This window comes from Octopus bimaculoides, chromosome 5 (assembly GCF_046866305.1).
Source record: "Octopus bimaculoides isolate indiv1 chromosome 5, ASM4686630v1, whole genome shotgun sequence".
NCBI classification, from domain to species: Eukaryota; Metazoa; Mollusca; class Cephalopoda; order Octopoda; family Octopodidae; genus Octopus; species Octopus bimaculoides.
The window spans coordinates 120,845,540-120,873,039 of record NC_142932.1 but is presented as its reverse complement, the minus strand read 5'-3'; the positions used below and the strand labels follow the sequence as shown (position 1 = coordinate 120,873,039).

The 27,500-nt window shown below is 39.0% G+C and overlaps 1 protein-coding gene across 1 annotated transcript in view; it reads right to left on the bottom strand.

The window, feature by feature from the left end:
* The window catches only part of LOC106877294 (WD repeat and FYVE domain-containing protein 3), a 293,550-nt gene that overhangs the window by 3,415 nt on the left and 262,635 nt on the right, over window positions 1-27,500 (bottom strand). The window contains exons 49-66 of the mRNA XM_089353030.1: window positions 26,864-27,066; window positions 26,231-26,379; window positions 24,624-24,683; window positions 23,094-23,379; window positions 21,535-21,654; window positions 20,365-20,482; window positions 19,515-19,621; window positions 18,251-18,404; window positions 17,350-17,441; window positions 15,433-15,645; window positions 13,500-13,644; window positions 12,780-12,934; window positions 11,661-11,753; window positions 10,380-10,613; window positions 9,132-9,254; window positions 7,986-8,045; window positions 5,217-6,162; window positions 1,410-1,521 (exon numbers count right to left, since the gene is read on the bottom strand). Of these exons, the coding sequence (XP_089209156.1) occupies window positions 1,410-1,521; window positions 5,217-6,162; window positions 7,986-8,045; window positions 9,132-9,254; window positions 10,380-10,613; window positions 11,661-11,753; window positions 12,780-12,934; window positions 13,500-13,644; window positions 15,433-15,645; window positions 17,350-17,441; window positions 18,251-18,404; window positions 19,515-19,621; window positions 20,365-20,482; window positions 21,535-21,654; window positions 23,094-23,379; window positions 24,624-24,683; window positions 26,231-26,379; window positions 26,864-27,066 (3,370 nt within the window). The remainder of the gene's footprint in view (window positions 1-1,409; window positions 1,522-5,216; window positions 6,163-7,985; window positions 8,046-9,131; window positions 9,255-10,379; window positions 10,614-11,660; window positions 11,754-12,779; window positions 12,935-13,499; window positions 13,645-15,432; window positions 15,646-17,349; window positions 17,442-18,250; window positions 18,405-19,514; window positions 19,622-20,364; window positions 20,483-21,534; window positions 21,655-23,093; window positions 23,380-24,623; window positions 24,684-26,230; window positions 26,380-26,863; window positions 27,067-27,500) is intronic.

Genomic DNA, 27,500 nt, shown 5'->3' with positions numbered 1-27,500 from the left:
AACAGAGAAAATAAGATGAAGTAATTAGCACACGAAATAAATTACGAAAAAAAGGAAAGAAAGAAAGAGTGAAAGAAAGAAAGAAAAAAAGAGCGAAAGAAAGAAAGAGTGAAAGAAAGAAAGGAAATACAATAATAAATGCATCTTTCATGGTCTTTTTCCTTTTTCCATTTTTATTTTTAAAATTTGTTTAGTCATGCGGAAGGGGTTAAATGATAAGCCTGTTGTTTCTTACACACCTTTCAAGACAGGTGAGGTCAATGTGGTTATTGTCCTTCAGGAACAGTTACAAAATAATAAAAACAGTACAACAACAGAAAAAAAAAAGCATAAGAAAAGAGGGAATTCCAGAAGGAAGACCAAGTGTAGTGGTTCCTGCAGAGTTTGGTGGGTCTGAAGAGAATATGGTAACACGAGGAGACCAAGCAAGTTAGCCAGGAGGGTAAACTAAATGGGTAAAATGAAATAGCATGAGACTAGATGGCCATAAGAAACTAAGGCTCTCTCTAGAAAACAGAGAATGGAGATAGTATGTCTGCGTTAAAGCTTGCAGCATCACAACACCAAACCGTCTCCTCTTCTTGTCTCAGAGCTAAATTTATATGGGAAAATACACAAAGTCATGAAGTGCAGAAGCGAAATTCAGAGGAAGCGTCTTCCTGGTTCTGTGCTTTCTGTGACTCTGTAAATCTTGGAATAAAGATACTTTCACTGATGAGATACCGAGGTGGACGTATGCCATATTGAGGAGCAAGTATGTGGCTCACAATTCTTTTATTCTTTTGTTTGTTTCAGTCATTTGACTGCGGCCATGCTGGAGCACCACCTTCAGTCGAGCAAATCGACCCCAGGACTTACTCTTTGTAAGCCTAGTACTTATTCTATCGGCCTCTTTTGCTGAACCACTAAGTTACGGGGACCGTAAACACACCAGCATCGGTTGTCAAGTGATGTTGGGAGGACAAACACAGACACAAACACACACACACACACACACACACACACACACACATATATGACAGGCTTCTTTCAGTTTCCGTCTATCAAATCCACTCACAAGGCTTTGGTCGGCCCGAGGCTATGGTAGAAGACACTTGCCCAAGGTGCCACGCAGTGGGACTGAACCCGGAACCATGTGGTTGGTAAGCAAGCTACTTACCCCACAGCCACTCCTGCACCTATTGTTTAAGAAAGATTGTATATAATTGCTCAACCTACTAGAAATAACAGTCAAATCTCCCTCAAATCACACTCCACCATCTGAAGGAGGAGAGAACAAAAAGATGGCACGGTGTAGACGGAGCTGGAATGCTTTTGACCAATTCAATCAAGGTTGATCTCGGAGGCTAAATAACAACAACTACTTGACAACAGCAAGAACAACAATGTAGAATGACAGAAACACTTACTTAGATACTGCAATAGTTGTAACTGCAGCAGGATCCTTGTTATCTTTACGTTCAAAAGCAGTGTGCATTGTCAGTTTGCTGCGAAATACAAGTTGTCTCTGCCAACGGAATCCTGTGAAATATCATATGACATTGTATTATATATATACATATGGATGCAGCTGTCATCTTATACACACAAGTTCAAACTACCATTCTAATGCCGTATGTAAACAAACAAGTTTGTTTTTCGAAGCGCTGAAATGTATGGCAGAACAAGTAGAAAGATAAATTTTATTCAATGCATAGATACTGAACAGTATAGATATAAAGGATAAAATCCTTTTCTCTTTTTAAAAGCAGAAAAATTTGTCAGCAGCCAGCCATGAGAATCGAACTCACATCCCTCTAATATCCAGTTAGAATGCTTTACTATTTAAGCTTAAATGGCAAATGGCTTAAATGGTAAATGGTTTAAATGGTAAAGCATTCTAACCGGATATTAGAGGGATGTGAGTTCAATCTTCATGGCTGGCTGCCGACAAATTTTTCTGCTTTTAAAAAGAAAAAAAGATTTTATCCTTTATATCTATACTGTTCAGTATCTATGCATTGAATAAAATTTATCTTTCTACTTGTTCTACCATTCTTATGTATATATAAACATTTACACAATAATACATATACGCATATTCTTCCCTTCCTCTACACACACACACAATGTTCTGATGATCCGATGAACTAGCTTTCTTTATTTGCATTAATTTGTGAATATACAATAATTCTATTGCATAATGCTGAGCATACATATTAATATAAACATGTGTTACAATAAAGAACACTGAAATTTTTAATTAAAAAATATTTGTCTTTATTGTAAATTTAAAAAATGTTGTCATTACTACAAATGACAAACACTGAGATAGTTTGAGACTGATTGTTCTTGGACTAGGTATCATAGTAGAACTGATGGCCATCCATTCATTTTGTGTTGTGACAGCATTCTAGCCAGCTGCTGGTTGTGCTACTGTCTGCTGACTGCTATCTTCTGTGTCCAGTCTCATGTCTGCCATCCACCTTCTCTCAGTAGTGGCTAAAATGCACTGAATATATAGTAATGGTCTTGCTCAGAAAAAAGTGTGCAAAAATGAGAAAGTCTTTTATGTTTCGAGCCTACACTCTTCAAGCAAAAGGAATAAGAGAAAATAGACACAGAGAAAGAATAAAAAAGCTTGTGGATTTAGTGATCAATCATACATCTTTCAAGCATAAATACAGTTGTAATTAGATAATATTCAATATAAATAATAAATATAACCAATTCTCTGTATTCTGTGTGTGCGCGCGTTTGTCTGTGTGTGTGTATGCGTGTGTGTGTGTATAGCATTATGCTTTGGTAGTATATCACATGAGTGGATTAGATATTGGTCCACAGGCTTAAGTATTATGAACTGAAACCTACTTTTGGCATTTTGTTATGTTTCTCACAACAATATTAATTTTAAGCTGCTGAAGGAAAAATGGGAATCTGTGACAATCATGAATTTCTTAAAATATACAAAAATTATTCCAATGGAGAACAGAAACTCGCTCTATATTTAAAAGATGAGGATTTTCCTATCCTTCCTTAATACAGGTTCCCATATGCTGTTCATATCTGCACTCGGTCTGCTTAGGAGGTTGTTGTGTCCTAGCATATTTTAGTTTTCGTATTTTCCAGTGGTGTTCTTTGTCTATTATTTTAACTTCATCCCACAGGGGGAGGTGGTCTCCATTTTTCCATGCATGATCAGGAAAAGACGAGGACAAATATCCATCAAATGTAAATAATCAATGGAAACTCGGTTTTCAATTTGGTTTCCTAACAACTAAACATTGTGTAACAGCCACAAGGAAAGTGCTTCAGAACAAAATGTTCTTTCTCATACCCAGGACTGGATTTATGCAATAGGGTAATATGGGGTATAGACCAGGGGTCCCTTTAACTTAGAAAAGCCTAAAGCTTGGAGTTAAAAATTTCAAAAAATATATCTATGGTTATGAAATAGATAATTAAATTTTTCATTAAATCCAATAAAGTTTTTAAATTATTGAGCCCTATTTTGGTTTATTGTGTCCTTTAAGATTTTAAAAAGCCATTAAATTTACCTGAGTCCCTCTGAATATATTAAAGCCCTTTTAAATTTTGGATCCTCTCCAAACTGATTGGATCCTCTAGATTTAATGGGACCGTCTTTGTTATCTTATGTTCTGAATTACCAAACTCTCAGGAGCCCTTAAAACTTATTGGCCCAGAACCTATTGGTTCATATCAAATTCTCAATACTCACCACATATGATAAAAAATGCTTTTAAATGAATTTAAGGCACTTTTCCCAAATGTTTTCTTTGATTTGAATGTTTTATTGACTGTCCGTCAACAACTAAAGGTATTAATCTGACATTTCACTCAATACCACCATTTTTTATATCCATTTTCCTTTGCCAACCTAAATATGACAGGCCTTCTCCATCATGTTGTTTATTGTAGCCTCTTGTTATCTCCTCTGTAAAGTTCGGTATCCCCAAGCCAGCCATCACTATTTATTTCTCAGTCTTCCTCTTCCTCTTTCTTTTCCCATTTGAGTTGTTCTTCACCCTTCTTCACCCAACTCTCATTCTTCATAAACATCACATCTCTTCTGTAGCAGATTCTTCCAGCGTTCTCTCTCTCAGCTCCTCTGCACTCAATTTTAAATTAAATGCCCAGTTATCAATCATTTAAATTTCATTTAAATCAGCCATATCTCACCCATATATTCTCCCTGTTGTATATTCAACCTGACCAGATCCAGCCTCTCACACTTACCCTACATTGTCATTCTAAAAATAAACAACCCCATCATCACAATCTCAAAGTTATGAGACATAATGCATGATGAATTCAAACAATGTGAATAAATGAGCCCTACATTTAGCAGAATAATTTGAATGCTAATGGATTAAATGACTGACAATGTTATCGTTGATGTGTTATAAAGACATTCCATTATATTATAAACAAATGAATGACGTTTGATTTCATTAAAATGGAACTGGGGCAAGAATGGAACCTATGTCATTGCACAACCTACTCCTTCCATTTTCTCTGCCAACTATTCCTGGTGGGGGGTCATGGTAGTGTTGTAAAGTGGGTTCTTCCCACTGGTGTGATGTGTGACTGCTGTTGTATTGTAGTTGCTCTTTTATACTAGTAGCCACAATAGTTCTAGTCATCAGATACCGTTGTATCTCTTTGTACCAGAATACTAATACACTAACTTCTATTTTACAATCACTGATAGCTCCACAAGACACCGACTAGAACTGTCGACTCTCAGCTCGTCCACTCTCGACCCTCTCTCGACAACCAGCTACTAGTTTATTTATAATGGCTCTCTCCTACCACCTTTTACTGGGGGGAGTATACGGTTTCACTATACAACAGGTAGTAGAGTTCTCTGACACCTCCTCCATAGTATCCTGGATTCCCAAGTATGAACAACTAAGACTATGGATATTATCCAACCATCTCATTCTTGGTCGACCCATGAATCTCGTGTTGGGTAGCTCAGCTTGAAGAATCTGTCTTCCAATTCTTTCTTGTGACTTTCTAGTCACATGCTTATAGTACCAAAACTGTGACTCTCAAATATATTCCAAACAGATTTCTCTAAAAACTTTCTCCATTCTACATCCAAATCATATGAGACAACAACAACATAAATACTGACAGCAAAATGAAACTCAACTCAGTCTCAACGGGTGATTGAGATTAAAATGAAAATCTTGAGCATCTGTTTGACTTACCTTCACGTAAATAGTTCTTCATTGATAGTTTGGGTTTCCAGCTTTGATCGTTCGTTGGTTTATTAAAGCTTGGAATATCACTGGAAGATACCACAACATAATCCGAACTCGAGGACTTGGCTGAATCTTTATCACTGTCCTGATCAGCTTTGAAATCAACCGAGTCCGGTTGGTCATCTGCTTTAATAGTATCTGTGGATTCGTCCATGTCGACAGCGTTAGACAACTGATCGCTCAAAATAGACCTACCAGGCAGCTCGTCTTGTATAGAGTCTATACCATCGGGGGTTTTGTTAAAGTTTTGTTCCTGTTGGAGTTCAGCAAGGGCATCGACAGCATGGTCTACAGATTTAATGCTGACACTGTCTTCAGCATTTGGGATTGATGTTGCTGAAGAACTTGGGCATTCCTCAAAAATCAACAAGTCACTTGGTGCCGTCACTTCAAGATCTTCTGTGCTTCCAGTCTCACTTGTTTTATAAATGTCACTGGTGCTACTTGTAGAACTCAAGTTGCTGTCTCCGCGCTTATCAATCTCCGGGGGAACAAGATCTACCATATCCTCTTTGCAACCCATCCGACGAACAAAATAGTTTTCACTCTCAGCTGAAGAACCAAGTTCAATTTCTTTGGCTGCCAGGTAGTCAGGATCTTTGAATTCCTTGAGCCGGTCAGCTACAGCTTTGGCATCAATGCTATAGCTGTCACAAGACTCCCTACGAGTCATACGTGGAATATCAGTGGGCTTGTTTGCCCCATTCATAGCATTTATAGGAGCAGTGTTACTGGAGGTAGATACACTAGAGGTGGGAACAAGTCTGGTTACTGGCGGTACAGTATTAGAATCGGTCTCGTCTTCTTTACGTCTATTTGCTTCCTTGCTGTTTTCAGAGCAGGCTTTGCATTTGGCCTCTTCAGGCACCTGCACAAACTCAACACTCCACATCTAAAAAATAGAAATTAAATATAATTATTTTTGTTTCATTTGACATTATCAATTCCACAGTTTCGTCATTTATTTAAGCTAATTGTTCTCAACCAGGGACATTATGACCCTTGGGGGGTCCATATTAGATTTTGTTGTTAAATCTAGTGAGCAATGAATTGGTTCTATTTCTACAGAAGTTCCAGTGGATTGAAATAGGAACCAAAGGGGTCTATAAGCAAAATATGGTCGAGAACCACTAATTTAGGCTGTCAGAGCAGTTACAAGATCATGAAATATAATCAAGTCTTCAGCAAACCTCATCATATTATTTCGTATACCTAATTCCTCGCAGAGGAGAAAACCAAAGTGATTAAAGCACTGCTTTGGTTGCAGAAGATTTTTTTCTCATGATGTAATAGGATAAAGTGGCAATATTGCTGTTTAACACTTCAGCATTTAACCCTTTTGTTACTGTATTTATTTTAAGATGCTCAGTGTTTCTTTCAATTACTTTTAAATATAACAAAGAAGTTAGTAAAATAACTTAGTTATCATTCAGCTAGTGTTAGGAAGATAAATTGTGACTAAGGTTTGGTGGAAGATTTGAATTCAGAACTTATTAAAACAAGACATTTGTACTCAGAGCCAGAGACGGTTTCAGCTGAATTGGTATCAAAAGGGTTAAACCAGTCATATCCAGCCCAAATATTTATCTGTTTTGTGATCGAACTGCCCAGATCCTGTCTCTCACACCTACCCTACAACATCATTCTAGAAATAAACAATCACATCGCTGAAATCTCAAAGCTAAGAGACAATGCGTGAGTAATTCGAGACAATGTGAATAAATAAGCATTATATTTGATAGAGTAATGTGAATGGTGAAGGGTTAAGCAAAACTAGGACATTTTTTAAAAAAAGAAGGAAAGAAAGAAACAGAATATAAAGGAAGGAAAAGATATAACATTATTATATTAGAGATTAGTGTCCTGTTTGTATGTATGGGACAGGGCTGATAGCAGTGGTGCTGTATCATGGTTATATCCAAGAAAACCCTGATTGATTGATTAATTAAAAACCCTCATTAACAGCTCACAGATACTGTTTCTCTCTCTTTCTAGCACCACTAAAACCTCTACTCATCTAATAACTGATCCCTCACCTATTTGTTTCTCCTACTGCCCTCACCCTTACTGACTCTCACCTCTCCAGACCTCCCCAAAATAGAACACTTTGCCCAGTATTGCAATCTCTCACTATTGCAATCCATTGGATTTCCATCACAGCCCACATTTTTTCCCCTGCCAACATCAATCTACAATGTGTAACAGTTCAATATCAGCCACACCAATTTCTCCAGGGCGAGGGGTGAAGCTGAGCTATAAAGAGGTTGACTACTGTTCCTCCTGTTTTGACCAAGATAATTATAATTACAAAGCTAACCTAACAGGTAAAAAAAAAAAGCTTTAGATAACAAGATCAAACCTCATCTTGTATATTATTATAAGTGGTTAGTAAAATCTCCAGCCATCTTCAGGTACTTTGTTAATTATATCTTGAAGAAATGGTGTAAAATGAGAAGACAAGAAAGGGATTAAGAATGTCAGAGGAAAGGAGAAAGATGGAAGTATCAAAGTGTGAAAGTAAAAGAACATGTTTATAGGGAAGAAGATGAAAGAAGCATGTTAAATGTATGAAAACTTATTTGGCATTTCATTTCATTTGGGTCAAATGATTTCAGTTACCAATGAAAACCAGGACACAACTGGGGATAGCATTAACAGAAGAATGACTGGTAACTCATAAAAGTGAATAAAAATGTCCATTTTAACCATACATACCCGTACAACTCCATCACTACTTCCTGTCAGAATAACATTCTGTGTGTCCCATTCCATCATCTAGAAAGAAAAGAGAAAATGGATAGCATTAGATTCACAAAAGACCAAAACAACTGCCAAATTAAACAGACCATGCGCTCAGAGGATTGCATGGAGACACAGGGCATGTTATAAAAAAACCTGCCTAGACACATGCCACCACAGCAAGAAACTGTTAGTATCATTTAATGCACTGAGTACATTAAATAATATTTATCTCTTGCTGGATGTAGTACTTTTTTTGTTTTTGTTTATCTTACTACATATATAAACGAATAATTATATAATATATATATATATATATATATATATATATATATATATATATATATATATATATATATACCCTATATTTTACGAATATGATTTTAGAAATTTCAGAAGATTAATTTGGCATTTTTTCATTTGCTGCTGACTGAAACCGTGCTTGTGCGGTGAATTTGAAAAGTTATAATATGATGCACTGAACACAGGTAAAAACTGGAGAACAAACATCCTTTAAAGGCATACTTAAAATTATATATATTAAATTATATATATATACATACATATTAAAAAGCACCATTCAAGCGCGGTCGTTGCCAGTACCGCCTGACTGGCCCCATGCCGGGGGCACATAAAAAGCACCCACTACTCTATTGGAGTAGTTGGTGTTAGGAAGGGCATCCAGCTGTAGAAACTTTGCCAGATCAGATTGGAGCCTGGTATAGCCTCCTGGCTTGTGAGTCCTCAGTCAAACTGTACAACCCATGCCAGCATGGAAAGCAGACATTAAACAATGACGATGATGGTGATGATGATGGGTGTGTCTGTGTGTATATGTATATATATATATATATATATATATATATATATATGTATGTATGACTGAACACTATTCAATTTTTTTTCTCCTTGTATCCGTATTCTTTCTGTTGAAGAGCGTAGCTCGAAATGTCAAAGACTTTCCGTATTCCCGAGCGTCATACTAATACATCCTTTTGTTATTTACACCACCTGTCCTCGTCTGTTGTTTTTTCGTACATTCTCCCATATATATATATATATATATATATATGTGTGACTTAATCTTATGATACAGAATAATAAATGCTCATATCCACTTGCCTGTGACATGGCAACACAATATATCTGCTGGTTCCGAGCTGTTGCAGTGTTTACACTGGCAATCACTTCACCATTGATGGTCCATACATACAGGTAGGTACCTGCACATGTGGCAATGTCACCCTAAAATGTAAAAGACAGAGACAAGGTAGAAGGATTCAAAGAAAAGCAACAAAGACACAAACACACATTTATATAAAGAGAGGAGTTGGATTGGTCAGGTGGTGGAGCTAAATCTGTGAGAGAAATACATTATATTCACACTCATTCCTCAATATGCTTTAAGAAGAAGAAAGGAATTGGTTGTAATAAAGGGAGTGAGAGACTGAAAAAACATATGTCAAATACAAACTCAAACATATATTCTTTTATATTCTAGGCACAAGGCCTGAAATTTTGGGGGAGGGGGGCCAGTCAATTAGATCGACCCCAATACACAACTGGTACTTAATTTATTGACCCCGAAAGGATGAAAGGCAAAGTCGACCTCGATGGAATTTGAACTCAGAACATAGAGACAGATGAAATAAAACTCAAACATATATTGATAGGAAGTAAGGATGAGAAAACGAGTTAAGAGGCAGAAAATATACTGGTTTCAAATTTTGGCACAAGACCAGCAATTTCAGGAAGAGGAAAAGCCAATTACATCGACCCCAGTACTCAACTGGTACTTATTTTATTGACCTTGAGAAGATGAAAAGCAAAGTCAACCTCGGTGGAATTTGAACTCAGAATGCTAAGACGGACAAAATGGCATTAAGCATTTTGCCCAACCTGCAAACAATTCTTGCCTTAGAGGCAGAAAATGGACTCAATATGGAAACACGAAAATGTATTTTGAGAACTGAATCACAAGGATAAAATAAATGTGTCTATGAGACGTACTCAATGGAAATGTGTATACACTGAGGTGTCAAGTGAGAGCAGGTGAAATATAATAGTTTTAATCTTTGACACAAGGTCAGCAATTTTGGGGATGAAGGGTGAGGGCATTTCGATTACATTGACCCCAATACTCGACTGGTACTTATTTTATCAACCCCAAAAGGATGAAAGGCAAAGTTGACCTCAGCAGAATTTGAACTCAGAACAGTAAGAGAAATGAATGGGACATATTAAAATGTAGACATTCTGAGTGAAAGCAGGAGAATTATAGTAAACACACACACACACACACACACACACACACACACATTCAGAAAATGAATGATGAATAGGGGTGAGAGAAAGAGTGACCATTCTTACCGTAAGTTCGTTGACACAGACAGCAGCCACGGGAGCTGCATGGCCCCTCAGCTGTCGAACCAAGAGGAGCCGATTGAGATCCCATATAATACACGACCGATCTCGAGAGCCACTCACAATGACATTGTAGGCTGGCGAAGCAGCCAGGCAGGTTACAGCTTCGTTATGTCCATATAGAGGTCCCTTCAGGATAACTCGCTTCTCTTTGGGCTTGTATTCCCACACGTTGACCACCTGAAGAAGAGAAGATAATGTTTTATTTGAAATTAGTCAAAACATAGGAGAAGAGGCTATACCCATGGAACGTTTAAGCTGTCTTTAGTCTGAAGTAAATATCTTTAATGTCCAGTCTGATTTCATTTCTGTTGATCAATACCAAAAAGGAAACGTAGATGTAAGGGAAGCTTTGAGTGATACAGTTCTATATTTAAGAGATGAGGAATTATGTACATTATTTACATTTGACGGATATTTGTCCTCATCTTGTTTGTTGTTAACACAACTTTTCGGCTGATATACCCTCCAGCCTTCATCAGGTGTCTTGGGGAAAATTTCGAACCTGGGTTCTCATTCCTAAGGTATTTTTCGAGCAATTTAATATAAGTTAATTTTATTCTTTTACTTGTTTCAGTCATTTCACTGCAGCCATGCTGGAGCACTGCCTTTAGTCGAACAAATCGACCCCAGAATGTATTCTTTGTTAGCCAAGTGCTTATTCTATCAGTCTCTTTTGCCAAAACGATAAGTTATGGGCAAGTTTCTAGGTGCAATCGTAGGGTCAGTCATGACCGAAGGGGGTCCCAGCAGTCTCAACTTTACATTTATCCAAATATTCAGTGTGAACATGCTTATATCACAGGAATAAAAATTGCACAATGTAAGATCATTGCACAGACTGACAATTAAAAGCATCGATGGAAACAATTTCTTTATCCCTGGTTTACAGGGACAGAATCCAGAATAGTAGGAACCCTCTCAGAAAGAATATATGTCAAGGAAGAAAACAGGACATTCAAGAGATATTGGTTTCAAATTTTGGCACAAGGCCAGCAGTTTTAAGGAAGAGGTAAGTTGATTACATCAACCCCATTGTTCAACTGGTAATTATTAACTCCGAAAGGACGAAAGGTAAAGTCGATTTTAATGGAATTTCAATTCAGAAAATAAAGACGAACAAAACGTCGCTTAGTATTTTGCCTGGCACACTAACAATACAACTAGCTTGCTGTTTTAACATCAAAGAAATATTTAAATAAAGGGGAAAAAATTCAACCAACTTACAGTACTCGTGCCTCCAGTGACAAAAATCTTGGAGTTTGGACAAGCAGCACAGAATACTTCTCCATTGCCAAGACATTCAAATACATTTGTGGCCTGAAATTACAATAGATGTTTTATCAGTTAATATTTGTACAGACTTCGAGATATGGGTAACACATGTTACTAAGATGCGGCAGTTGGAGTTACAATTGATGTTATTGTTAAGATGGTGGTTGTTTTGGTTATGATTATTGTTGTTATTGTTGTTGTCTTTTAGTGCAAGGTCAACCCAATTGAATATACTTATGATTAAAAGCATTCCAGCCATGACCATCCTGTCTTTTTAGGAGCAAATAGAACTATATTATTCAATGAGTTTGTTGTTTATTTTAAGACAGCAAAGTGCAATAAGAGGGGAGATTTGGCTGTTATTTCTAGGAGGGTGAGCAACATGTACCGACTCCCTCATTGGTTCATTAGTTTAAATGCCGTGAATGATTTGTGAATGGTGAATGTGACTGAGCTGTTGTTGTCTAACTCCAGGCAGCTCCGACTGAACAGAGCTGCAGTCAAAGGCATTCTAGCCATGACAACCCTGGCTTATATATATATTTGGAGCTTGTATATCATTATTAAATGTATCTTTTCTTTTATTTAACACTGTGGGGAATGATCTGAGGGTTATTTGACTGTTATTTCTAAAAGACCAAGTGCCTACACCGAGTCTCCCTCGGTGGCTCCACAATTGTGACAAAGTTGTCTGAGTGACAAAGAACCTTGTGTGTGTGTGTGTGTGTGTGTGTTTGTGTGTGATGTTGTTGTTGTTTAACCCCAGGCAAACTCTAATCATGCAACCTTTTCACCAAAGATATTCCAACTTTAATCATTTCATCATAGGGCTACCTTATAAAAGATGTGTAGGGTATGATTTGAGGGAAATCTGGCTGCAATTTCTAACAGACTGAAAAATTATTTACAGGTTCTCCATCCTGGTTCGTACATACGTGCATCAATGATTGTTACCAACTTGTCTGTTAGCAATGAAGCAATATGCATTTACACAGAAAACACCAAGAAAAAGAGGAAAACAAAAGACAAAAGAGACAATTCCACACAAACTAGAGAGGCTTAGGATCGTACCTTGTCTGATTCATAATTTCCAAGACGAATGGTCAGGTCAGAGAAGCCCCAGGCCAGGTATCGATTGTAATTTGGTGGGATGAGCACTTTATTCTGTTCAACAGCGAGTACATATTTGTCATTATGAATAATTTGCCCAACCATTCCTTTCAGTTCTGCCAGGAAAGAAAGCAAGAAACAATGAATTAATAACAACCCTGAAGATAGTGAAAGGTGAGGTCAAAGGTGAGGCCAAAGATGAGGTCAAAGGTGAGGTCAAAGGTGAGGTCTTGTGGATGAAATATGATAGACAAGAATTGTACAAAAGACTATCGTATGTCTGTGTGTGTGTGTGTGTATTGTGATTGTGTGTCTGTGTTTATCCCTCTACCATCACTTTGACAACTGATGCTGGTGTGTTTACATCCCCGTAACTTAGCAATTCGGCAAAATAGACTGATATAAGTCCTGGGGTCGATTTGGTCGACTAGAGGCGGTGCTCCAGCATGGCCGCAGTCAAATGACTGAAACAAGTAGAAGAGTAAGCACTGGGGTCGATTCATTTGACTAATATTTCTTCAAGGCAGTGCCCCAGCATGGCCACAGTTTAATGAAGTAGAAGATAAAAGATGGATGAACCACTTCTAAGCAATTCTGTCAGCTCACTTCCTTGAAAGATCTTGTAATTAGAAATATCGTTAATGTGGTTCGTTTGCTTTAATTATTGTCATTATCACTTACCTTTGTATGGTTGCATAGTAGGCTTTAGATTGTCGACATTGTGGAAGAACAGTTTGTCAGCAGCACCACTGGAGGTGGGGGTCATCGGGATCGGATCCAGGTTACGGATGCTCAACCGTTTCTGGGGATGAGGTTTCTTAAACAGCTGTCGGTGGAAGAAGAGAGAAAGACACAAATAAACGAAATATTTTCAACGTTAACTGCTTTTTTAGAGACGAAAATTCTTATAAAGATATTCCAGTTGAACATGGAAGAGAAATAGCAGCATCTGCCATCATCATTATTATTATTTTATCATCATCACTGCTACCACTTCTGTCACTACCACCACCACCACTACTACTAGTGAACCAAGAAAGTGTCTCCGTGGATCCTTGGCTAGCTAGAGATAGCCACCAAATATTCATCAAATCTGAAAGTCTTTAAAAAAATGGAAGGACATATAGAACAATATAGTCCCTAATATAGAAAAAAAAAAAGATGAGATTGTCATGGCTTGATTGTCTTTGGCCATAGGTCTGCTCAATTAAACCTCATCTGATATTAAATAACAATCCTTACCACCACCACCACCACCACCACCACCACCACCACCACCACCACCACCACCACCACCACCACTGCTGTTTCATTGACAACATTTATATAAAATGGAAGGAGTTGTTAGCTTGCAGTGAAGAGGTCACAGCAAAATCTGTGCTTAGAACACAGAGAGGGGACAGGTTACCCCTAATCTGATCAACCCAAAATGAAATGCTGCATGTTTTGTGGTGCTTCTGAGACCCTGCTGAGACCCCCTTCGGTCATGACTGACTATGGGATTGCACCTAGAAAGTTACCCTCCCAGGCACAAGTACGGGCAAGGTTGTTTATGGAAGACCAGCAGTTGCCCATGCATACCGACCTCCCCTCTCCACGCCACCAGTGTATTCCAAGGGAAAGGCAAAGACAGATACAACTTGGCACCTGTGATGTCACAACTCATTTCTACAGCTGAGTGAACTGGAGCAACGTGAAGTAAAGTGTCTTGCTCAAGAAGACAACACACAACCCAGTCCGGGATTCGAACTTACAACCTCACAATCGTAAGCTTGACGCTCTAACCACTGAGTCATGCACCTTCACTTCTCTGAGACGCAGTGGTATCATAAAAGATAAGACTTGCCATAAATATGAAACACCTATTTCCTACTTTGTTTTTTGATACAACTGAAAGCAACAGTCATTGGTATACATTGGATGTTCAAGATCCAATCTCTCCCACGTAAGAAAGGCGACTAAGCAGAAGCTTGAGCTTAAATTAATGCAGAACATCCCAAAATCCATCATCATCATCGTTTAACGTCCGCTTTCCATGCTAGCATGGGTTGGACGATTTGATTGAGGACTGGCGAACCAGATGGCTACACCAGGCTCCAATCTGATTTGGCAGAGTTTCTACAGCTGGATGCCGTTCCTAATGCCAACCACTCCAAGAGTGTGGTGGGTGCTTTTACGTGCCACCGGTACAAAGGCCAGTCAGGAGGTATTGGCAATGGCCATGCTCAAAATGGTGTTTTTTACGTGCCACCTGCACAGGAGCCAGTCCAGCAGCACTGGCAACAACCTCACTTGAATGATTTTCTAACGTGCCACCAGCCCAAGTGCTAGAAGGTGATGCTGGTAACGATTACACTCTAATGGTGCTATTTATGGGCCACTAGCATGGAAGCCAGACAGCTGCTCTGGTAATGATCATGCTTGGACATTGCTGTTAGTGCTCTACTGGCGCAGGCGCCAGTCATCGAATATGGTTCAATTACGATTTCGATTTCACTTGCCCCAACTGGTCTTCGCAAGCAGAGTTTAGTGTCCAATGAAGGAGAGGTTGGCATGGGTGCCAAAACAAAAAATAAATATTTCAAAGAGAAGAGGTTGGAAGCAAGAACTTTACCTGTTTAGGAATCTGTCCAAAATTATTGATGAAGCCTATTGTAGCATTCTTCTTGAGAGGATCTTCAATACTGTAAATATCGACATTTCCTTCATAGAACAAATAGTGGAATACATTGGTGGCATCCACAGCAGGGCGTCCACGCTGCTTGTAGCCAAATATCAGATCAATCCATTCGTGTAGGTGACTGCTGACATAATCACATTCAAGGGCCTGAAAAAGAAATTAATAAAAAAAATATATATATAATAAACAAAAGAGCAGTAAATAGGTAAATATATGGTCATGGTATGAACCTAAGTCAACATTGCAACCACAAGGTCCAGTGGTGGCCCATATGCCTCAATGACCCAGAGCTCCATATCAGTGGAGCACAAGCCCCTGATGAGGCTTCCAATGGTCAAAGGATACAGACCAGAGTAACGTGGACCATCTCTTCACGGGCGTAAAAAGGGGTTTGCATTGCTGGAATATAATTTCTAACACAGACAGATGCAAAACTGTCTTCACCAATGCAACAGAACTAAAATCTTATCTTCTACACAAATGTACAGGTTGTTGTACCAGTTAATGGTTTCAATAAAGACAAGCATAAAACACCAGGGTTTATCACGTGCTAAGGGGAGTGGATGGAAAATGGTCTGGGAAGCACCAGACAAGATTAACAGTTACTGTATTTTCTGACATACAAGTCAGCATAGTATGTAGTGTCAATATATACTTTGGACATTCATATATCACCACTTTCTTTCCAAATCCTGCAGCATTTCACGTACAATATTTGTTCCTCCAAAGCTGTCTTGGTGAATAAGTCAACCATCCTATTTTGGCTGTAAATTTTGGTCAGAAAAATTCAATTTGTATGCCAGAAAATACAACAAAGAACATTTTATAGAGTTTACATTATTTACATTCAATGGATATTTATCCTCATCTTGTTTGTTGGTAACATAGCATTTCGGCTGATATACCCTCCAGCCTTCATCAGGTGTCTTGGGGAAATTTTAAACCTGGGTCTCATTCCTAAGGTATTTTTCGATGTTGTTGTTGTTGTTATTATTATTATTATTATTATTCAGGTCACTGCCTGGAATCAAACTCGGAATCTTGGGGTTAGTAGCCCACGCTCTTAACCACTACGCCATACCTTAGGAATGAGAACCCAGGTTCAAAATTTCCCCAAATCACCTGATGAAGGCTGGAGGATATATCAGCCGAAACGTTGTGTTAACAACAAACAAGATTAGGACAAATATCCGCCAAACGTAAATAATGTACATAATTCCTCATCTCTTAATGTACATAATTCCTCATCTCTTAGATATAGAACTGTATTTTATAGAATCAACTTAAGAAAAGGACATAGATCAACTTCTCCCTCTAGAGACTCAAGGTAGCACTTTGAATAATTCTTAGCAGCCTGTCTAGCACCTCATGTCATGGTTACCATAAGGTTTAAAAATATCTGACAGAATAAGTGGCTATATTAGTTCACTAAGCAGCCACTTTGTTTTGGTTTCTGTGGCATATGCATCTCACGACGCCAGATCAAACAGACCCTGCTTTAGAAATGTATTACTTAGTATACGTTATACAATTTTGCTCTTCACTTTTCGTTGTTTATTCTATATTTTCGGTATATATTTAGCCTGTGTCCAGAAATCCAGACCACGTCTAATCCCAAGGTTGTTGGATAAGAGGTTCGGTACCTGTAGTAGCAACCACTGACATTACCATTACTGAAAGACTTTCAGCCCAAGTCACTTCCTTGACCTCTGTTCTGTGTTGATATATTACCAGAATATATTACTAGAAACCACCATTAATTCCAAGATGTTAATCATTTTATCATTGATTAAGACAAAAAGAAATGGTAAAAAGAACCATTATGCAAATAAGAAGAATTCTGGAACTTACTTCTCTGTGAACACGAATAAATTCTCGGGCATCTTCTTTTGACCATGTTGGAAGGTTAACATTCCCTAAGGTCACACCATTTTGTTTGCTACCTGTAAAACAGAAAAGAGAAAGTTTCTAACAGAATGAGAAGTGGTTCTTAAAGAATTGGAAATATGCAACAGAAAAAGATAAGCCATCAGAAGAACAGCTAAGGGTCTGCAAACTAGTGGTAAATAGTCGCAAATCCAGAGAAGCAGAGACTGCTTTTGTAGTTCTAGAAGAGCAAAAAGAGAAAAACAATGGCTCTAAGAACAGATATTATGGCATGATGGTGAGTGGATTTTTTTCTAAATACCCAAATAGCTTTTTGCAGGAATGCAGTGGATATAACAGCAGCAGAATATTCCAGAAAGATAGAGATATAATCATGATGCTCTTTTTTTTTAGTCATACCACAGAACTAGACAGGCACAGGCTCAAAGGTGCAATGGTTGTGTGATTAAGAGGTTTGATTCCCAACTACATGGTTCGGGGGTTCAGTCCCACTTTGTGGCAACTTGGGCAAGTGTCTTTTAATATAACCTCAGGCCAACCAAAGCCTATTCAGTTGATTTGGTAAACAGAAACTAAAAGAAAAGATAGTAATATGTGTGTGTGTGTGGGTCTGTGTCTTTGTGTTGGTCCACCCCAACCACTCGCCAATCAGTGTTGGTTTTTTTACATCCCAATAACTTAGTAGTCCAGCAATGAGAGACCGACAGAACAAGTATCAGACTTAAGAAAAAATAAGTACAGGAGTGGGGGTGGGGTCAACTGTTTGACTAAACCCTTGAAGGCGGTGTTCCAGTATGGCCGCAGTCCAATGATTGAAACAAGGAAAAGATAGAACAACACTGAGTATACATCATCAACTTCTTACCGAGATCAAAATTGTTGGCATTGAGCAGGAAGTCTGGCAAGTAGAAGAATTCTGGAATGAGTTCCTTAACATCTGCCATGTTGTGTTTAGATGCTGACAACCAGCACTCTTTGACACTGTGGAACATTCGGTCTGCTAAGTCGAAATGACCACCCTTAAAGAAAAAGAAAAAGACAATGGAAATATAAACAGATAACAGATACATACTGACCATATTTGGTAAACAATTATAACACAATGCATGATGGGTAAAACAGATACATTATAGTGTGGGCAAGGCTATGTGAGTGTGAAAATTGCTTTGCAACCATGAGGTCTCTGGTTCAGTCCCACTACAGAGCACCTTGGGCAAGTGTCTTCTACTCAAGTTCAAGGCTGACCAAAGCCTAATGAGAGGATTTGGTAGATGCAAACTGAAAGAAGCCAGCAGGATGTGTGTGAGAGAGAGAGCATGTGTGTACCTTTGTCGGAGGCGCAATGGCCCAGTGGTTAGGGCAGCGGACTCGCAGTCGTAGGATCGCGGTTTCGATTCCCAGACCGGGCGTTGTGGTGAGTGCTTATTGAGCGAAAACACCTAAAGCTCCACGAGGCTCTGACAGGGGATGGTGGCAAACCCTGCTGTACTCTTCCACCACAACTTTCTCTCTCTCTTTCTTCCTGTTTCTGTTGTACCTGTATTTCAAAGGGTTAGCCTGGTCACTCTGTGTCACGCTGAATCTCCCCGAGAACTATGTTAAGGGTACACATGTCTGTGGAGTGCTCAGCCACTTGCACGTTAATTTCACGAGCAGGCTGTTCCGTTGATCTTGATCAGATCAACTAGAACCCTCGTCGTCGTAACCGACAGAGTGCCAACAACAATACCTTTGTCTTGAGGTCAAGTGATAATGGTAAACAAAAATCACCATCTTACAAGTGAAACTGTCCATTGCCAGTCTTTGTGAAAAACATGTCTGGCTACAGGAAAAAGCTACCTTGCTTGGAAATAGATAGTGTAAGGGTTGTTGACAGGAAGAGCATCCAGTCATAGAGAATCTGCTTCAACAATTTACATCCAGCCCATGCAACGTGGACATGATGAGTAAACAAGCACAATACAGAATGTGAAAAATAATTAAGTAGAGTACAAAATGTGTGATGGATAATTAGGCAGAGTACAATGCATGCTGGGTAAATAATTTTCAGATATTTGCACAAATTTTCTTAGGGAAATTCATAAAAAACTGAAAGGAAGTAACATGAATAATAAATTGTTTGAACTAACCTGTAGTTTGAGAAAATGTTGTGTAAATGGTTCCATTCTCACTAAATATGAAGCTACAATCATGGCTGAGGAATAGTGAGTGCCATAATGGTAAGGTGGAGTCTCTCCTGGAATTAAGAACCATTGGGCAACTATTAAGATTATTCTGGTTTCTTAGATAGATACATGGACAATTCTTTATTTAGAGAAGAGGAATGGGCAACAAAATTTCTTTAAATTTTTAAGAATTTATTTTGAATTAATTATTAGATTTAGTTGAGCTAAACTAGGCACAGGCATAGCTGTGTGGTTAAGAAGCTCACATTGAAACCATGGTGGTTTAGGTTCAATCCTCCACTGGGCAAGTGTCTTCTATTATAGGCCTGGGCCAACCAATACTTTGTGAGTGAATTTGATGGACAGAATCCATACACACATGATGGAAGAACTCATCATGTGTGTATGGGTATGCCTTCATGTTTGTCCCACCACTACCACCGCTTCACAATTAGTTTTCATTTATCTATGAGGTCATAACTTAGAAGTTCAACCAAAAGATCCAATATAATAAGGACCAGACTTAAAAAATAAATACTGGAGTTGACTTTTTGTGACTAAACTCTTCAAGGCAATAAACTCCTTATGACTCTAGTTCAGCGACTCTGGTCCAGCGACTCTGGTCCACAGACTCTGGTCCAAAGACTCTGGTCCAATGACACTAGTTCAACAGCTCTAGTTCAATGACTCAAACAAGTAACAGATTAAAAAAAAAAAATGAAGATAAATTTACAAATTAATTTCAGCAGAATCAAAATTATGGAATTTCATTAAAATACAGGAAATTAATAAGACAACAAACCCATGTACTTACCCTGGGGATCATCCCAGTCATGGTACCGCTTTTTGAATTGTTTTAACCGATCTGGTGTCTGAGCACCCATTGGTTTAGAAAGATCTCGAAAAGAAGCTGGATTTGTCAGATCAAGTTCCTAAAACAGAAAGAGGAACATGGCCTTTATGTATGTTTATGTTTCCCCATGGCTGTGTGTATGTGTGGTTGTTTATGTATGCGTATGTGTGTGTTGTAGTGTTTGTTGTTTAGACCCAAGATAATTTTCATCAACCAGAATTACAATCAAAAGCATCCCAGCTTAGCATACACACATATCTGTGGGTAGGAGTGAGCTGCAAACATTTAAACAAACAGTTTACTATGCTACCATAGTTTTAATCAAGTCTTCCATATAATGAATTCTCAAATTCATTAAGATATCACTTAATTGAACTAATATTAAAACAATAAAATTTTGGATTCCAAGAAAACTTGTGGTTCAACCACATGATTCCAGGTTCCATGACCCCTTGGGTGACGTGTCCTCTACTATAGCCTCAGGCCAGCCAAAGCCTTGTGAGTGGATTTGGTAGATGGAAACTGAAAGAAGCTTGTTATATATATATACATATATATATTTATATATGCTGGGTGGTTGGTATTAGGAAGGGCATCCAGCAGTAAAAATCCTTCCAAAATGGACACAGAAGTCTGGTGTAAGCTCCTGCCTGGCCAGCCCCTGTCAAACCATCCAAAATGATGATGACGATATATCCATGTGTGTATGTGTCATTGTCAACAACAACAACAAGAACAACAACAACACCAACACCAACAACACCAACAACATGGAAAAATACCTTAGGAATGAGAACCCAGGTTTGAAATTTCCCCAAGACACCTGATGAAGGCTGGAGGGTATATCAGCCGAATTGTGTTAACAACAAACAAGATGAGGAAAAATATCCGTCAAATGTAAATAATGTAAATAATGAATAGAAAGCTCATTTGCCAATGTAGAATATCACATTTTGTAGCTGTGGCTGCTCATCGAAGACTGCACGTCTGTGTGTAAGCATTTGTATACACATATCTACATGTGTAGCAGAGTGTGATATTACGTACATTGCTAATATACACTGATGTACAGAAGGGTCTTTGACAGATAATTAACATGACAAACGCAACGACATTAACTTTGTTCCTTACCTCACTGTCATAATCCGCTAAAATCCAAGGAAACACAGGATACTGCATCAGATCATTGTACGAGCGTCCAGCAAGAGTGTTTAAATGCATCAAGTATTGAAAGTTGTTAATTTCGCCTCTCTGGTGAGGGGGAAAAAAGGGGGGAATTGATTAAAATTTGTGGAAATAACTCACAATAAATGTGGATGAGAAAGAGATACGGTAACTGATAAGAAAAAAGGATGTCTAATCTCTGATGAAAAGGAAGGTTTGTTCTCAACAGGGATTAATGTAACTCACAAAAAAACGGTTAAATTCTTAATAAACAGTCACCTGGTGTCAATCAAGAAGTCCAAAAGAGGTCGGACTGTTCTTACTGCCAAGGGCAAGTGGCCTCTCCCAGTTTGTGATTGTGAAGTTAGACCAAGTCACTCTGGCCATTCTCACAAATTTACTGAAGGGCAGCACCTCTCCAGCCCACTTCATATTTTTCCCCATGTAGAAAAAGGCGCAGGAATGGCTGTGTGGTAAGTAGCTTGCTTACCAATCACATGGTTCCAGGTTCAGTCCCACTGCGTGGCACCTTGGGCAAGTGTCTTCTACTATAGCTTCGGGCCGACCAAAGCCTTGTGAGTGGATTTGGTAGACGGAAACTGAAAGAAGCCCGTTGTATATATGTATGTATATATATATATATATATATATATATATATATATATAATTATATATATATATGTATGTATGTGTGTGTATATGTTTGTGTGTGTGTTTGTCCCCACCAACATCGCTTGACAACCGATGCTGGTGTGTTTACATCCCCGTAACTTAGCGGTTCGGCAAAAAGAGACTGATAGAATAAGTACTAGGATTACAAAGAATAAGTCCTGGGGTCAATTTGCTCGACTAAAGGCGGTGCTCCAGCATGGCCACAGTCAAATGACTGAAACAAGTAAAAGAGTAAAAGAGTAAAAGAGTAAAGAGTAGAACTTAAAAAGGTCGATGAAGATTTGGCAGAAAAGGAAAACCCTTTCAATAACATCCACCATACAACGTTCACCATATTGTCATCAGAGAGAAGAAAACTACTTGTCTTTTTGAAAGACCAATGGAAGACAGCAGAGCTATCCTCATGATAGATGGAAACTGAAAGAAGCCCATTGTGTGTGTGTGTATGTGTGTGTGTGTGAGTGTGAGTGAGTGAGTAAATACATGCACACACACAAAAACAAACATATATATTTATGTATGAGCGTATCTGTGTTTGTCTTCCATCACTGCTTGACAACCGGTGTTAGTGTGTTTATGTCCCTATAACTGAGTGGTTTGGTGAAAGGGACTAATGGAATAAGTATCAGGTTTAAAAAAAAACAAATATTGAAGGTTTGATTCTTTCACCAAAATGCTTCAAGACTGTGGCCCCACCATCGCCACAGTCTAAAGACTAAAATAAGTGAAAGCTAAGAGAGAGAGAGTCTATTTGTTACCCAAACCTTTCAAGGCTCCAGCATGGCTGCAATCCAATAACTGAAACAAGCAAAAAGTCAAAAGATACATGGATATATTGAAATGCTTCCTCTTACCTCCCACCTTTGGGTAACTGATTTCTCACCCATTAAACTGCTTATAATGCCGGCACTGGATTCGATTTTAGCATTTTGTTTCTGTCCAGAGACAGACTGCTGTGCATTATCAGTAATGGCAGTGGCCACAGACAGGAATTTTGCATAGACTTTATTACGAACTTTACGAGGGAAAGCAAGTAGATAATTACGACCGTCTGCAGAGAAGACCTCCACTGCAATTGGTTGCAGCAGGTAGCGTCTTTTGTGTACTTCTCTGATGTCATCATAGGAAAATTTACTGCATCTGCAATGGAATATATATATATATATATAGAAATGTGGTTGGGTTTTTTGACAGGTTTTCAAAGAAAATAACAACACATACAATCTATTTCACTCTCTCTCTCTCTCTGTCTCATACGCATGGAAATACACACTGACAAGCAGATCAATAATTTACACAAATGACAAAGGCATGGCTCAGTGGTTAGGGTGTTGGACTTGTCATCCTAAGACTGCTGTTTCAATATTTGGACTGGGCGATGCAAAACACTTCATCTCCCATTGCTCCAGTCCACTCAAGAAGATGAAAAACGAGCAATGCTGCAATGGACCAGCATCCTGTCCAGGGACGAATACATATATATGGCAGAGAAACCAGAAAACCAGTCCAATGCTCATTGCGGAGTGATGTGGACTAAACCCACGATGAAGGCATGGCTGCATGGCTTAGATTAGGGGTTCTCAACTATTTTTTACTAATGGAGCCCTTTCATTCCTATTTTAATTAGGTGGACCCTCATGTACATTTAATGTTTTAAAAAACCCTGTCGTACTTTTATAATTAAATATTAGGAATTGTATTTAAAAAAATTTTAATATTTTGTGTATTCATCATCATCATCACCATTTAACATCCGTTGTCCATACTGGCATGGATTGGACGGTTTGACCAGGGCTGGTTTGACCATGCCGGTGGCATGTGAACAAAACATTGGACTAACTCCTGTGCAGGTGGCACGTAAAAAACACTATTTGAGCGTGGCTGTTGCCAGTATCGCTGGACTGGCCCTTGTGCCGGTGGCACGTAAAAAGCACCCACTACACTCTCGGAGTGGTTGGCATTAGGAAGGGCATCTAGTTGTAGAAACGTTGCCAGATCAGATTGCAGCCTGGTGTAGCCATTTGGTTCACCAGTCCCCAGTCAAATCATGCAACCCATGCTAGCATGGAAAGCGGACATTAAATGATGATGATGATGATGATGACGACCCCCATTTGAGTCCTTGACTATCATCAATCCCCTGCAGTTCCTTGCCAATCCCTAGGCAGTTCCTCGGACCCCCTTTGGCAACCCCTGTATTAGAGTATTGAATGTATCTTTTGATGAGAATCACATTTGCTCAAGGATATTTCCAATATATTTCATGAGCTGCTGCAACATCAATAGTGAAACCTTAAGCCAGATTCTCAATAATAAACTAATTGTATTTTCTACAACAAGTCTGATATTTCATGTGTGAAGACCAAAGAAAGTGAAGTACTTACATTCGTTTTTGGCAGCAACCACTGCTCTTTGAAGTTCTTGGAATAATTGGTTCGTGGAATCTGTGGATGAGAGATATAAATATTTAAATTAAAAGAGAATGAGAAAGGAAATAAAACATGACACTCATTATTTATAACTATTATATATAATTATCATGTATAATTATTATGTATAAGTATCATGCATAATTATTATATATTATATATAATTATGCTCAGGGGCAATAAACACAAACTGTGCAGAAAACAGCTTCTGTCACATGCCAAGGGGAAAATCTAGAAGTAATTAATAGCTTCCGTTACCTAGGTGACCAAGTCAGTAGTGGGAGTGGATGCTGTAAAAGTGTAGCTGCTAGAATAAGAATAAGCTGGGCAAAGTTCAGAGAGCTCTTACCTCTGCTGGTGACAAAGGGCCTCTCGCTCAGAGTAAAAGGTAGACTGTATGACACATGTGTGCGAACAGCCATGCTACATGGCAGTGAAACATGGGCTGTGACTGCTGAGGACATGTGTAATCTTGCAAAGAATGAAGCCAGTATGCTCTGCTGGATGTGTAATGTCAGTGTGCATACATGATAGAGTGTAAGCGACTTTACAGAAAAGATGATTAAGAAGCATCAGATGTGGTGTACAAGAGAGACGACTGCACTGCTATGGTCATGTGTTGCATATGGATGAGGATAGCTGTGTGAAAAAGTGTCACACCCTAGCAGTAGACGGGAACCTGTGGAACAGGTTGGCCCAGGAAGAGCTGGGATGAGGTGGTGAAGCACGACCTTCGAACGTTAGGCCTTATAGAAGTGATGACAAATGACCATCCAATTGTAGAAATGAAGCCAAAAAAATAATGGAACCTGGTACAGTTCCTGGCATTTCCAGCTCCTGACAAACAGTCCAACTCATGCCATCATGGAAAATGGATACTAAACAATCGCAATGTTGACATCTACACTTTGTTATGATCAGTTTGATCTCCAAACATCACCAGATGCTGTTGTTTCACCTCAGGTCATCATCATCATCATCATCATCATCGTTTAACATCCGCCTTCCATGCTAGCATGGGTTGGACGATTTGACTGAGGACTGGTGAACCAGATGGCTACACCAGGCTCCAATCTGATCTGGCAGAGTTTCTACAGCTGGATGCCCTTCCTAATGCCAACCACTCCGAGAGTGTAGTGGGTGCTTTTACATGCCACCAGCACAAGGGCCAGTCAGGCGGTACTCGCAACAGCCACGCTCAAAAAGGTGTTTTTTTATGCGCCACCTGCACAGGAGCCAGTCCAGGGGCACAGGCAATGACCTCGCTTGAATATTTTCTAACGTGCCACCAGCACAAGTGCCAGTAAGGCGACGCTGGTAACGATCACACTCAAATGGTGTTTTTAATATGCCATTGGCATGGAAGCCAGACAGCTGCTCTGGCAATGATCATGCTTGGACGGTGCACTTAGCGCTCCACTGGCACAGGTGCCAGTCATCAAATATGGTTCAATTACGATTTCGATTTCACTTGCCACAACAGGTCTTCGCAGGCAGAGTTTAGTGTCCAATGAAGGAGGTGGAAAACAAACAGTTGTTGCTCAGGTTCAAGTTGTACTTACTCTGGAGGCAAACTATCAATATCTTTGATCTCTTTACTTTTCAACAGAGTGAAACCATCAATAACATAGAAATGTTCTTTGCCAAACTGAAGTAAACCTTCAGCAGTATCTAGACCTTGGATGCGGGCACATCTGAACATGTGAGTAATCTGAAAGCAGAGAATAAGGAAAAAGGGATTTAAAAAGACAAAAACAAACAAAGAAAAAGAAACACTTTAACAAGAGAGATAATGAATATCAATTTTAATGAATATGAATTTAATTAGGAATGGCTGGAACGATGAAGCACATACTCTCTAATTGCACATTAGGTCTGAAGTACAGATAGACATGGCAGCATAACCAAGTACTTAGAGTACTGACTGAAGCAGTCTCAGAGAAGGTAAAGCAAAGTAACAACAGTGAAAGACTACAGAAATTAGAGTAAGGGACAATAATGGTTTGCAGGGACGGTGGACATTGCAAGCCTGCCATTGTAAGGAAGAAGCATGATCCAAACTTTGTGGGGACTTGGGTGACCCTTGTTGATCGTCACGGTAAATATCACTAATTTTGCCACCAAAAGACCTGACCCTATCATATGGTACAAAGGTAAGATGATGATGATGATGATGATGACGACTGTTAAGGTACCTTTTCTCCTTCACCAAGCAGACGTAAAATGGCTTGGTTAGAAGCCTGGTTTTCGCCTTGGTTTTCTGTTTGATTATCTGTTTTGTCAGAGTCTGCGTTAGGTTCAGACAAGCCACTTGCTTCGTCTGGATCGTCTTCCGTTTCCATGCTGCGGAGCACACTGGTCTGTCGGCGTGGCAACAGCTTTGGGATATTCATTATTACTGAAATTAGAGGATAAAAAAAAAAACGAGGTAAAGAGTGAATGTGATGAAGTAGAGAGGGATGGAGGGCAGGAGGGAGGGAGGGAGGGAGAGAGAGATGTAAGAAGAGGGAAAGAGAGAAGAATGAGTGATGAGTGTAAGAAAGAGAAGAGAAAGATTGGGAGGAAGTAATAAGGAAAATAGTCAGATGTATTGAGTAGAGGAGAGAGAGAGAGAGAGAGACAGACAGACAGAGACAGAAAGGGAGAGAGAGTGAGAAAGGGAGAGAGAGTAATGAAGGGAGAATGGGGTACAAGACTGAGAATAATGAGAGAGAGAGGGAGAAAGAGAGTAATGATGAGAGAGGGGGACAAGAGTGAGAATAATGAGAGAGAGGTAGGGAGAGAGAGAGTAATGAAGGGAGAGGCGGGGACAAAAGTAAGAAAGAGAGAGGG